This window comes from Ranitomeya imitator, chromosome 8 (assembly GCF_032444005.1).
Source record: "Ranitomeya imitator isolate aRanImi1 chromosome 8, aRanImi1.pri, whole genome shotgun sequence".
Taxonomy (NCBI): domain Eukaryota; kingdom Metazoa; phylum Chordata; class Amphibia; order Anura; family Dendrobatidae; genus Ranitomeya; species Ranitomeya imitator.
The window spans coordinates 167,761,971-167,775,101 of record NC_091289.1 but is presented as its reverse complement, the minus strand read 5'-3'; the positions used below and the strand labels follow the sequence as shown (position 1 = coordinate 167,775,101).

Sequence of the window (13,131 nt, the reverse complement as noted above, 5' to 3'; positions counted from 1 at the left end):
GCAGAAAGGCCAATATTAATCTCCCACTGTTTTTTTTTTTTTTTTTCAGGGAGACTTTAGAAAAAAAAATAATAAAAAAAATGTGATTTTATCAGGAAGAATTTAGAAACCAAATAAAATAAAATGATTTTTTCAGGGAGAATTTAGAAAACAAATAAAACCAAAAATAGGCGTTCTATGGCCCACTGACTGAGAGATGACGCACCCAGGAGTCAAGACTGGCACACAAGCAGAAAGGCCAATATTAATCTCCCACTGTTTTTTTTTTTTTTTTTCAGGGAGACTTTAGAAAAAAAAATAATAAAAAAAAAAAGATTTTATCAGGAAGAATTTAGAAACCAAATAAAATAAAATGATTTTTTCAGGGAGAATTTATAAAACAAATAAAACCAAAAATAGGCGTTCTATGGCCCACTGACTGAGAGAGAGAGAGAGATGGAACGCTTAGTACTGGCACACAAGCCCAAAGGGCAATATTAATCTCCCTTTTTTTTTCCAGGGAGAATTTCTAAAACCCAAAAAAAAAATAAAATAGGCTTTCTATGGCCCACTATTTGTGAGAGAGATGGGACGCTCAGGACTGGCACAGATGGCACGCTCAGGACTGGCACAGAAGCCCAGAGGCCAATATTAATCTCCCTTTTTTTCTGGGAGAATTTATAAAACCAAAAAAATATTTAAATAGGCTTTCTATGGCCCACTATTTGTGAGAGAGATGGCACGCTCAGGACTGGCACAGATGGCACGCTCACAACTGGCACACAAGCCCAGAGGCCAATATTAATCTCCCTTTTTTCAGGGAAAATTTATAAAACAAAAAAAAAAAATAAATAGGCTTTCTATGGCCCACTATTTGTGAGAGAGATGGCACGCTCAGGGCTGGCACAGATGGCACGCTCAGGACTGGCACACAAGCCCAGAGGCCAATATTAATCTCCCTTTTTTTCAGGGAGAATTTATAAAACCCCCAAAAAAAATAAAATAGGCTTTCTATGGCCCACTATTTGTGAGAGAGATGGGACGCTCAGGACTGGCACAGATGGCACGCTCAGGACTGGCACAGAAGCCCAGAGGCCAATATTAATCTCCCTTTTTTTCTGGGAGAATTTATAAAACCAAAAAAAAATTTAAATAGGCTTTCTATGGCCCACTATTTGTGAGAGAGATGGCACGCTCAGGACTGGCACAGATGGCACGCTCACAACTGGCACACAAGCCCAGAGGCCAATATTAATCTCCCTTTTTTCAGGGAAAATTTATAAAACAAAAAAAAAAATTAAATAGGCTTTCTATGGCCCACTATTTGTGAGAGAGATGGCACGCTCAGGGCTGGCACAGATGGCACGCTCAGGACTGGCACACAAGCCCAGAGGCCAATATTAATCTCCCTTTTTTTCAGGGAGAATTTATAAAACCAAAAAAAAAAATAAATAGGCTTTCTATGGCCCACTATTTGTGAGAGAGATGGCACGCTCAGGGCTGGCACAGATGGCACGCTCAGGACTGGCACACAAGCCCAGAGGCCAATATTAATCTCCCTTTTTTTCAGGGAGAATTTATAAAACCCCAAAAAAAATAAAATAGGCTTTCTATGGCCCACTATTTGTGAGAGAGATGGCACACTCAGGACTGGCACACAAGCCCAAAGGCCAATATTAATCTCCCACTGTATTTTTATCAGGGAGAATTTATACACCCCACAAAAAAAAATACAGAAAAATGAAAAGGCTTTCTATGGCCCACTATGTGAGAGAGATGGCACACACAGGGATGGCACTCTAGCAGAAATGCCAAATTGCCAATCTTAATCTCCCACCAAAAAAAAAAAAAAAAAAAAAACAGGGAATGTCCTACAATTACTATCTCCCTGCCTGCAGTAATCTCAGCCAGGTATGGCAGGCAGCTACTATCTCCCTGCCTGCAGTAATCTCAGCCAGGTATGGCAGGCAGCAATAAGGAGTGGACTGATGCACAAATGAAATAAAAAGTGTGGACAAACAAAAAAGATAGCTGTGCAGAAAGGAAGGAACAAGAGGATTTGTGCTTTGAAAAAAGCAGTTGGTTTGCACAGCGGCGTACACACAGCAATGCAGCTATCAGGGAGCCTTCTAGGGCAGCCCAATGAGCTACAGCGCTGAGGGGAAAAAAAAAAAAAAAAAAACTTCCACTGTCCCTGCACACCGAGGGTGGTGTTGGACAGTGCAAATCGCTGCAGCACAAGCGGTTTTGTGGTTAATGGACCCTGCCTAACGCTATCCCTGCTTCTGACAAAGCGGCAGCAACCTCTCCCTAAGCTCAGATCAGCAGCAGTAAGATGGCGGTCGGCGGGAACGCCTCTTTATAGCCCCTGTGACGTCGCAGACAGCAAGCCAATCACTGCAATGCCCTTCTCTAAGATGGTGGGGACCAGGACCTATGTCATCACGCTGCCCACACTCTGCGTTTACCTTCATTGGCTGAGAAATGGCGCTTTTCGCGTCATTGAAACGCGACTTTGGCGCGAAAGTCGCGTACCGCATGGCCGACCCCGCACAGGGGTCGGATCGGGTTTCATGAAACCCCGACTTAGCCAAAAGTCGGCGACTTTTGAAAATGTTCGACCCGTTTCGCTCAACCCTAGTCAGAGCCGATCGGGAGCAGGAAAGCCAGAGATGCAAGACAGTCAAACAGGTCAGAGGACAAGCCAAGTCAAATACCAAGGGATCACAACACGGAGAGCAAGTACTACAATGGGCGAAGTCACAGGAGAACACAGGAACGGGACCTAGGTAAACGGGCAGAGGACAAGTCAGGGTATAACGGGGTCAGCTGCTCAAGCCAGAGACAGTTACTATAACTGACACTGCTTGCAGGTAACAATGGACTGAAATAGCCAGACAGATCCCAATACGAGGCAGAGAAGATTAACCCCTGCATGACCAACCCGGGGAGAGAATAATCAGAAAGAAACCCCGGACTGGATCATGACACAGAAACTAGCAGAAGATAAAGATGCCCCTAAAAAGTTTTTAACAAAATTTAGTAACAATGGTCTCGCTTTTAAGAGAAGCTGTTGCCACTCTTGACAGCTATTCCTCGGTTATTCCTCCAGAATATTTGATAATGAGTTGACAACTGGGTGTTACCAATCGCCTTGTCAAATGGGTATGTGTCTGACACTGTCCAATCTGTGCTGTCGGTGCCATACTGTGTAGGGACACAACTCCAACTGGTAACACTCGGTTGTCAATTTATTCATAAATTACAAGGAGGAACAACAGTGGAACAGGAAAACACAGAGTTCTAAGAAACTGAGGGAACTTCAGTTGAATTTTCATAGTTTATTGTGTTTTTGCCCTTACTGGAAAGGAGTTTGTACTGGCTTTGTGGAATACCGCTTCCAATCAATGTAAAAATAGATAAATTGGAAATTTACATATAAATCTGCTCTTAATTAGGTATGAGTGGACCCGTGGAAGTTTGAGCTCTGGTATCCAACCCAAAGTTGGATTTATTTCAAAGTTCTGTTCGGGTATTGGAACTGTAGAAAGATTAGATGCAGCTCACCGTAAGTGGCATTCCGAAGATGTTCAGCGCTTGGAGACGCCGCATCAAGGTGTAGGAAATCAGAAAATGAAAAGGGTCCAGCTCAATGAACCGTGAATACTACATTCACATCGAGTGCTCATATTTACCTGATCTGGTTATCAAGAATAGAGGGGACCCCACGCCATTTTTTCTTTTATGTATTAGTTCAATAAATACATGTACAGTAAGCTACACACGCACTGCAATAAGTATCTCACTGACATCTTTCTTACTATGGACAGGTACCGGCCGGTGAATACTCTCATCAGCCTCGCCTGCTCTCACTGATATCAGTGAGACCAGGCGTAGGATAATGGGACTAGTGCTCTCATCAGGCAACGTCTGTGACCAGCGGTAACCTTTTCATGGCCGGTCACAGCAGCTGGCTCATATGCCATCATCTGTGTGACAGCTTGGGAACCACAGAACTCTGACCATTAGCAACGTAAAAGATTACCGCCAGAGTTGGTTTTTCACTGGTACCGTTCTGGTATCTGAACTTTTCTTAATGTTCGGCCAAACCCGATGGACCCGAACATCCACATGTCCGCCCATCACTATTTATTTATAGCCAAAAAAAAAATTGAAACGACATTTACGCTTTAACCTTTATCATTTAAATTAATCTTCACTAGGATACAATTGCCCAGATAATTTTTTTTAATTAGAATGATTGCTCTCAACCATTGATCATTTGATCGGAGCCTTATCTTGAAAATGGCAGCAAGTGAATGTTTAGTAAATAAAGGTCATTTAGCTTGTCGATCGACACTTGTTAGGCTGCCGTCACACTATCGGTATTTGGTCAGTATTTTACATCAGTATTTGTAAGCCAAAACCAGGAGTGGAACAAATAGAGGGAAAGTATAATAGAAACATATGCACCACTTCTTGATTTATCACCCACTCCTGGTTTTGGCTACAAATACTGATGTAAAATACTGACCAAATACTGAGAGTGTGATGGCAGCCTTATAGTGAGTTTATTTGTTCTCCTAGAAGAGCTTCACATTGCAGAAGAAACTGTTGAGTTAGGCTACTTTCACACTGGCGTTTTTTTGAATACGTCGCAATGCGTCGTTTAGGGGAAAAAACGCATCCTGCAAAGTTGTTTGCAGGATGCGTTTTTGCCCCATAGAGTAACATTACCGACGCATTGCAATGTATTGTCACACGTGGCGACCGTCGTGCTGTGGCGGATCGTCGGGAGCAAAAAACGTTAAATGTAATGTTTTTTGCTGCCGACGGACCGCTTTTTCCGACCGCGCATGCGCGGCTGGAACTCCGCCCCCACCACCCCGCACTTCACAATGGGGCAGAGGATGCGCCGGAGAAATGCATCCGCTGCACCCGTTGTGCGGCGCATCAAACGCTAGCGTCGGAATCTCGGCCCGACGCAATGCGACGGGCCGAATCCGACGCTAGTGTGAAAGTAGCCTTATTCCATTAGCTTAGGCTCCAGAAATGCCCACTGACACTAGGAGGTGAAAATCCAGATTTCAGAATCTCCAAAACAATGCAACCCCAAAAGCAGCACAAAATTCATTGGATTCTTCCTTCCATAAGTTTAGTACAGAACTTAGAACGTCCCCTTATAAAACTATTAAAAAAGGTGGAATCATAATCATAATAATTTGTTGTGGTTTTCCAATGTGTCTGTAAACAGTATTGTCGGTCCGTGTTTTTTTTTTTTTTTAAATGTCACGTCAGCAACCCTGCTTGCCTGTCATGATCATTTGCACTTTAAATCCAGCCTAAGAGCTCGTGCACACGGCCGTATTTTCGGTTCGAGTGTGATCCGACAAAACATCAGTGAGGTAGTCTATGAGGCCGCGCACATGTCAGATTTATTCATCGGACCATAGACGGTCCAAGGAAAAAAAATCTGCATGCCCGAGCTTGATCCAATGTTCGGATCGTACTTGGCCATGCAAGTCAATGAGTCCGAGGTTAACATCAGACTGCACTCGGATGACATCTGAGTGTTGTCCCATTTCCACCCACTAACAAAATGGAGATGATGGAGAAATGTTTTTCTTTTTTCCATCTTCTGTCATTCGAGAGAATCGGATCACACTATGATCAGCGTTCGATCAGAGCGTTATTAGCCTAATCGACCCGATTCTCTCGGATGAGAGAATATACGCAACAAAATGTTGAATAAAATTATTACCGTACGTTTTTTTTTAACCCCAGACACAGTAAACCTTTTTGTTTCTAATCTGAAAATTCTGATATCTGTACTTTACGTCTAACATTTAGTAATGATTGTGTTTATCAGATACATTGCAGCATAGAAAATCACATTTGTTGATTTTTTTTCTCCTCTAAGTACCTTTTCGCATCTTTTCGCCTTTGACCCATTAATGAGATACAACAGGATGAATAAAAACAAAACACTCAATATTCAAAAGTGTTTTTTTAGAAGGTAATAGTATCATTCGGTTTACCTAATACCCGTTTCATTGAGAAGCGCATTACCTATAAGTAAATTGATTTTTCTTGCCCTTGCGCTTTTTTGTCTAATTATGTGATATCCAGACAAAGGGATAAGTACAATAACGCTGGATGAAAATAGGATACTTCATAGATGGAATGATAGCCTATTAAGCTTTCACATTTATAAGGTTCGTATTTCCAGGGCATTGTGAAAACCGATGAGAATTACTATAGCAAACCCATAAATATAAATAAAAAAGTAGAAAAAGCGCAATAGCACTCACCAATCAGTGGCAATTCAAACGTCCTTTATTGGAGCATATAGCAAAACATCTTCGCGGTTCAAGGGAGGGAGTGAGAGAGGGAGTGCGACAGGCAAGACGACGACGGCCGTTTCGCGCTAATACCGAGCGCTTCCACGGGACCCATAAATATGGCCTCCTACACCAAATCCTTAATTTCACATCGACTAGACCTGTATTCTGATGGAACGGAAATGTAATGAACCCAAAGAACGCAGTAAAATACTTTCCTTTTCTTTTTTTTTGTGTACCGGGCGCAGTAAGCAATTACGGTAAGTGAAAATTTCAATTTAAAGGTGACTGAGTGTTCATAAGAAAGCTAATTATATTAAATTCTCTGGAAAAAAAACACCCTGGAAATTTCTTCACGCGAACTAGTTTTGTGGCCGCTATCAACAGTTGTCATGGTAACCGTGCTTCTGATTTAATGAGTGTTAATGGCGGGCATTTTAACTTCCCAGGAAAGCAAATTCTGAGCTATTGGTATTGTCAATTTTTGATTACGGAAAGTAAACACAACAGACTGTTGAGTATATAAAGATGGAAGTAGGGAGGATGAAGGCTGACTTCTGAGAACCGTGATTTTCTCTCGTCTGATTTTCCTTTTTTTTTTTTTTTGTTTCCTCACAGGGAGAGAGGGTGTGAGGGGGAGAATGAAGCATTTCGCTGCGTCCGAGAAGCATGAGGTGGCACCCGTACACCCGCTCTGACTGGGCATGGCTGGTGCTGACTTGCTTGTCTGTAATGCTGTGTTTGGCAACCACTACAGCCACACTTTCTAGGCAACATGGCTCAGCCGCTTCATCCGGTCAGGCATCACTGGACTGGTTGCTTAGTAACAGGGGCCCATTCCATGGGGCCCAGCAATACATGGACTTTGCTGAGAGGTACCAACAAGGATATACCACCAGGTACCGCGTTCACAGGTGAGAAACCACTGGGTACTTTCATGGTGGGATGGGATTTTTTTTCTTTCTTATGTCTGCATACTATTGTGTTTAGTCATCCATGTTATAATTTTATTTTTGTATATATATTTGTCTGTCTGTCTATCTATCTATCTATCTATCTACAGGTGCTTCTCACAAAATTAGAATATCATCAAAATTTAATTTATTTCAGTTCTTCTATACAAAAAGTGAAACTCATATATGATATAGAGTCCTTACAGAGTGATCTATTGAAGTGTTTATTTCTGTTAATGTTGATGATTATGGCTTGCAGCCAATGAAAATCCAAAAGTCATTATCTCAGTAAATTAGAATAATTAACAAAAAACACCTGCAAAGGCCTCCTAAGCATTTAAAAAGGTCCCTAGTCTGTTTCAGTAGGCTCCACAATCATGGGGAAAACTGCTGACTTGACAGATGTCCAGACGGCAGTCATTGACACAACTTCACAACTCCTTGGAGTCTATATATATATATATATATATATATATATATATAGGTGTGTAAAAACGTGTTTGCCCCGTCCTGATTTCCTATTCTTCTGCATGTTTGCCACTCTTAAATGTTTTCAGATCACCAAATAAATTTAAACATTAGACAAAGATACCACAAGTAAAGACAAAATACAGTTTCGAAATGAAGGTCTTTATTATTAGGAGAAAAAAAAATCCAAACCTACAGGGCCTGAAAAAGTGATTGCCCCCTAAACCTAATAACTGGTTGGGCCACCCTTTGCAGCAACAACTGCAATCAAGCAATTGCTATAACTGGCAGCGAGTCTTTTACAACGCTCTGGAGGAATTTTGGCCCACTCATCTTTGCAGAATTGTTGTAACTCAGCCACATTGGAGGGTTTCCGAACATAAACCGCCTTTTTAAGATCATGCTACAGCATTTCAAATCGGGTTAAGGTAAAAAATTTGACTAGGCCACTCCAAAGTCTTAATTTTGGTTTTCTTAAGCCAGGACTTGCTGGTGTGTTTTGGATCATTGTCCTGCTGCACAACCCAAGTGTGCTTAAACTTGAGGTCACGAAAAGATGGGTGGACATTCTCCTTCAGGATTTTTTGGTAGACAGCAGAAGCAGAATCCATGCTTCCATTTATCACAGCAAATCTTCCACCTCCTGAAGCAACAAAACAGCCCTAGACCATCACACTACCACCAACATATTTTACTGTTGGTATCATGTTCCTTTTCTGAAACGCTGTGTTACTTCTAAGTCAGATGTAATTGGACATACACCTTCCAAAACTATTCTCTCGTCAATCCACTGAGTACTCTCCCAAAAGTCTTGGGGATCATCAAGATGTTTTCTGGCAAAACTGAGACAAGCCTTTATGTCCTTGTTGCTCAGCAGTGGTTTTTGTCTTGAACCTCTGCCATGCAAGCAGAGACACTGTATAGACACTGAACCTTCTGGGACTAATGAAAGATTTCAGCTCTGAAGCCAGCAGGAACACGAATAGAACATTTTAATATATTTCAAAAGTTGCTCAGTTTGTTCTGTTGTGTAATCCTGTATCTAAATTGTAGAAATGAAAATTGTGCCTTTTTTTACATTTTTAGTATAAATTAAAGCATTATATAAAAAAAGAAAAACTAAATACATACAAAAAAGCACCAAAGTGGGGTTGTGGTATCTCATATACCCACTGTATATGTGATAGTGTCTAGTTACCTACTTATATCATTTTTATTTACCAAAGGACTCCTCTAAGGACAATGGGGCATAATAAATAGATTCCTGATTTCTCTTTGGAGACATGGGAGCCCCATCACAATTTTGCTATGACATTTTCGATAAGCCCTTATAAGCAAATCATCTTTAAATGAGTGGATCAGACACTTCAATAAATAAATGAGGAGGATTATCCTTTTAATTAGAATTCTAAAGCGGATTCTGTTTATATTAAAACACATATATACAAGATAAATGTAGAGATTCAGTTTGATGACCAAGCGCTTTATCTAAGCACTCTGGTTTGAGACTTATTGGTTCTTGCACTGGTAACCAGCGGCAAGAACAATTGCTCCCCTAGGACCCTCTGAGCTATACTAGTGGAATGAAGCCCAATATATACCGATCAAGTCTGCTATATGTTAGGAATCACTGGTCGTGGCTAGAAGTTTAAATCTACATGACTTATGGATGTGAGACGGACCACCAGTCCATCTTAAAACAACCATAACTACAGTAAACTTAGACACTGGAATAAGTACACAAAATGTGCTTAAGCACTGTGTCCGCCCTTGATTGACATTACCATTACAACATCCTTCAGGCTGGACACCAAAGCCGAGCCTGTTCACCACCATGAGGTTTTACATCCTCTGTTAGTTAAAATAAGTCCACCTTAACTTGTCTGCAACTTCCACCTGACTCCTAAATCGCAAAGCTGTGTTGAGTTCTAAAGTCACATATGACACTTTAAGCCATTTTTTTTATTAATCACTTTGGTAAACTTTTAAAGTAAATGCCCTGTAAAATCATTAAGGGGACAAACCTTGGCAAACCTCTGACTCACAAAGAGTCATCCTACAGTGCTCAGAAGAGGAAAAAATCCTGTGGAGTAAACCTCTAGGGAACCATGGCTGAAGGACTGCCATTCCCTTGGACTTAGAAAGTTAAAGCTAATGTTAACGTTTTATAGCCATGATAAAATTGGTACAATATATAAATGACTAAGTAATTAAACAAATACAATAAATCATTCATCTTTATACAAATACTAGTTAAATAAAGTGTTGTAGGACAGTGATTATAACAGAGTGGGAAGGCGGGTTATGTTTCCTACAGTTCATCCAGTGAGTGAAAGAGGGAGATATACAGCGTTACTTCCTTTATATACGCCCCACCCTCCTCACAGTGACACACCAGACACAGACATACTGTGCTCCTTCCTCTTAAAGCAGAATCACTCTTGCTTAAAGTCTACACATCTATTCAGACAAAGTTGCAGGCGTTAAACGTCCACCCTCCCAAAGTCATGTCCCCCTCTGCTTAGTGCTTCGGGGTTGTCCGTATTAGCACCAATAGTGATTGATTTGGTTAGAGTAAGATCACTGGACTAAGCATACTTTATAGGAAAAGTGAACAAGGAAATCTTTTACTATAAGATGTGCATGCAAATGCAAATGGTTCCATAATAAATTCTCCAATTATCATATTCCTCTGATAGCTTATTCATCTCTATCTGCAACTCATCAAAAATAGTGCAAATTGTATAAGATTTTCATCAATTGGATTTTTCATTGCTCAAAGAATGAAAAATAAATTGTTTTCATCTACTTTTAGGGCTTGTTCACACACTGTGCTTTTGCCCCAATTATGTAGTAATGTCCCCCATCCTAGGCCTCTTTTGGGTAGATGTGTCCTCCAATCCTCCAATCTACACTAAGCCTTTTCCTTGGATACATTTTCCCCATCCTGGACCCATCCTAGTTTATATATGTCCATCACCCTGGTATATACTGTATGTCCCCCATACTGGTATGTAAGTAACCATCCGGGCATATATGTCTCCCATCCTGGGCTCATCCAGTTATATATGTTCCCCATCCTGGGCCCCTTCCTAGTATTTATGTCTCCCATCCTGGCCCATCCTGGTATATATGTCCACAATCCTGGGCCCATCCTATTAAATATCTCTCCTATCCTGGTATATATGTCCCCCTTCGTGGTATATATATCCCCCTTCATGGTATATATGTCGCCCATCCTGGCATGAATGTCCCCCATTCTGTGCCTATCCTGGTATATGTTCCTCATCCTGGATTATATGTTCCCCATCCTCGACCAATCCTGGTACATATGTTCCTAATCTTGGGCACATCCTGGTATATATGACCTCCAACCTGGTACATATGTCCCCCAACCTGGTACATACAGTATGTCTCCCAACCTGGTATATATGTTCTCCTTTGTGCTGCGGTCCCCATCCTGGTATATATGTCTCCCATACTGGGCTCATTCAGTGATATATGTTCCCCATCCTGGGCCCCTTCCTAGTCGTATGTCTCACATTCTGGGCCCAGTGTGTGTAACGGGAGGTCAAAATAAAAAAGGGGTTAGCTGACAAGCTTGTCGCAACATAGACAGGTCTCAATAGTGTTCTTCATAGAGCAAAGACCAGCGAAAGTCAGAAATCACTGAGCAGCGCTCACTGAGATCAGCCTGTCGGAAATTTTCTAGATTTGGACTAGTGAATCATGCGCTGCATTCTGATAAGCAGTGGATATCAGACAGCATGAAAGTGAAGCTGTGTGTGCAGGAACAGAGTATTTACAGAATTGTACGCATGGAGGATTTGCAGCTGCAGAGATGGGGAAAGGGCAGAGGAGCAGTATACAATGAAAGACTGAAATTAGGGAACTGGCAATGACATGGACAGGAACTGCAATTAACAGAGCGGTACAGACACATCGACTGCTCAGTGCACACATAGGACGGGGAGCAAATGGTAAAGTATATAAGGAGCTGGTAACTGCAGATCATTGCACATAGATTGCTGATGTGCTGGAATCAGTGCATAGATCATTGCACCTAAGGAAGTGATAGTCTCAGATCATGAACAAATTGCCGATAGTCACAGATCAGTACACCCAAGGAGGTGATCTTTACAGCATACCAAAAGAAGATAGCGAGGCACATAGAGAGGTGATAGTCACAGATCAGGGTTCATAGAGAGGTGATAGTAAGAAATAAGGGCTCATGATAATCAGAGATCAGTGCTCATAAGGAGGTGATAGTCAGAGATCAGGGTTCATAAGGGGGTGACAGTCAGAGATCAGTGCTCATAGGGGGGTGATAGTCACAGATCAGTGCTCATAGGGGGGTGATAGTCAGAGATCAGTGCTCATAGGGGGGTGATAGTCAGAGATCAGTGCTCATAGGGAGGTGATAGTCAGAGATCAGTGCTCATAGGGGGGTGACAGGCAGAGATCAGTGCTCATAGGGGGGTGACAGGCAGAGATCAGTGCTCATAGGGAGGTCATAGAGATCAGTGCTCATAGGGAGGTGACAGAGATCAGTGCTCATAGGGGGGGTGACAGGCAGAGATCAATGCTCATAGGGGGGTGATAGTCAGAGATCAGTGCTCACAGGGAGGTGATAGTCAGAGATCAGTGTTCATAGGGAGGTGATAGTCAGAGATCATTGATTATTGGGGGGTGATAGTCCGAGATCAGTGCTCATAGGGGGGTGATAGTCAGAGATCAGTGCTCATAGGGGGTGATAGTCAGAGATCAATGCTCATAGGGGGGTGATAGTCAGAGATCAGTGCTCATAGGGGGGTGAAAGGCAGAGATCAGTGCTCATAGGGGGGTGATAGTCAGAGATCAGTGCTCATAGGGGGGTGATAGTCAGAGATCAGTGCTCATAGAGGAGTGATAGTCAGAGATCAGTGCTCATAGGGGGTGATAGTCAGAGATCAATGCTCATAGGGGGGTGATAGTCCGAGATCAGTGCTCATAGGGGGGTGAAAGGCAGAGATCAGTGCTCATAGGGGGGTGATAGTCAGAGATCAGTGCTCATAGGGAGGTCATAGAGATCAGTGCTCATAGGGGGGTGACAGGCAGAGATCAGTGCTCATAGGGGGGTGATAGTCAGAGATCAGTGCTCACAGGGAGGTGATAGTCAGAGATCAGTGCTCATATGGAGGTGATAGTCAGAGATCATTGATTATTGGGGGGTGATAGTCAGAGATCAGTGCTCATAGGGGGGTGATAGTCAGAGATCAGTGCTCATAGGGGGGTGATAGTCAGAGATCAGTGCTCATAGAGGAGTGATAGTCAGAGATCAGTGCTCATTGGGGGGTGATAGTCAGAGATCAGTGCTCATAGGGGGGTGATAGTCAGAGATCAGTGCTCAT

General features: G+C 42.3%; 1 protein-coding gene across 1 annotated transcript in view; it reads left to right on the top strand.

Annotated features, from left to right (window-relative positions):
• Positions 1-13,131, top strand: part of BRINP2 (BMP/retinoic acid inducible neural specific 2) — a 364,502-nt gene that overhangs the window by 29,409 nt on the left and 321,962 nt on the right. Inside the window, exon 2 of the mRNA XM_069737795.1 lies at positions 6,939-7,234. Within this exon, the coding sequence (XP_069593896.1) occupies positions 6,990-7,234 (245 nt within the window). The 5' untranslated portion in view covers positions 6,939-6,989. The remainder of the gene's footprint in view (positions 1-6,938; positions 7,235-13,131) is intronic.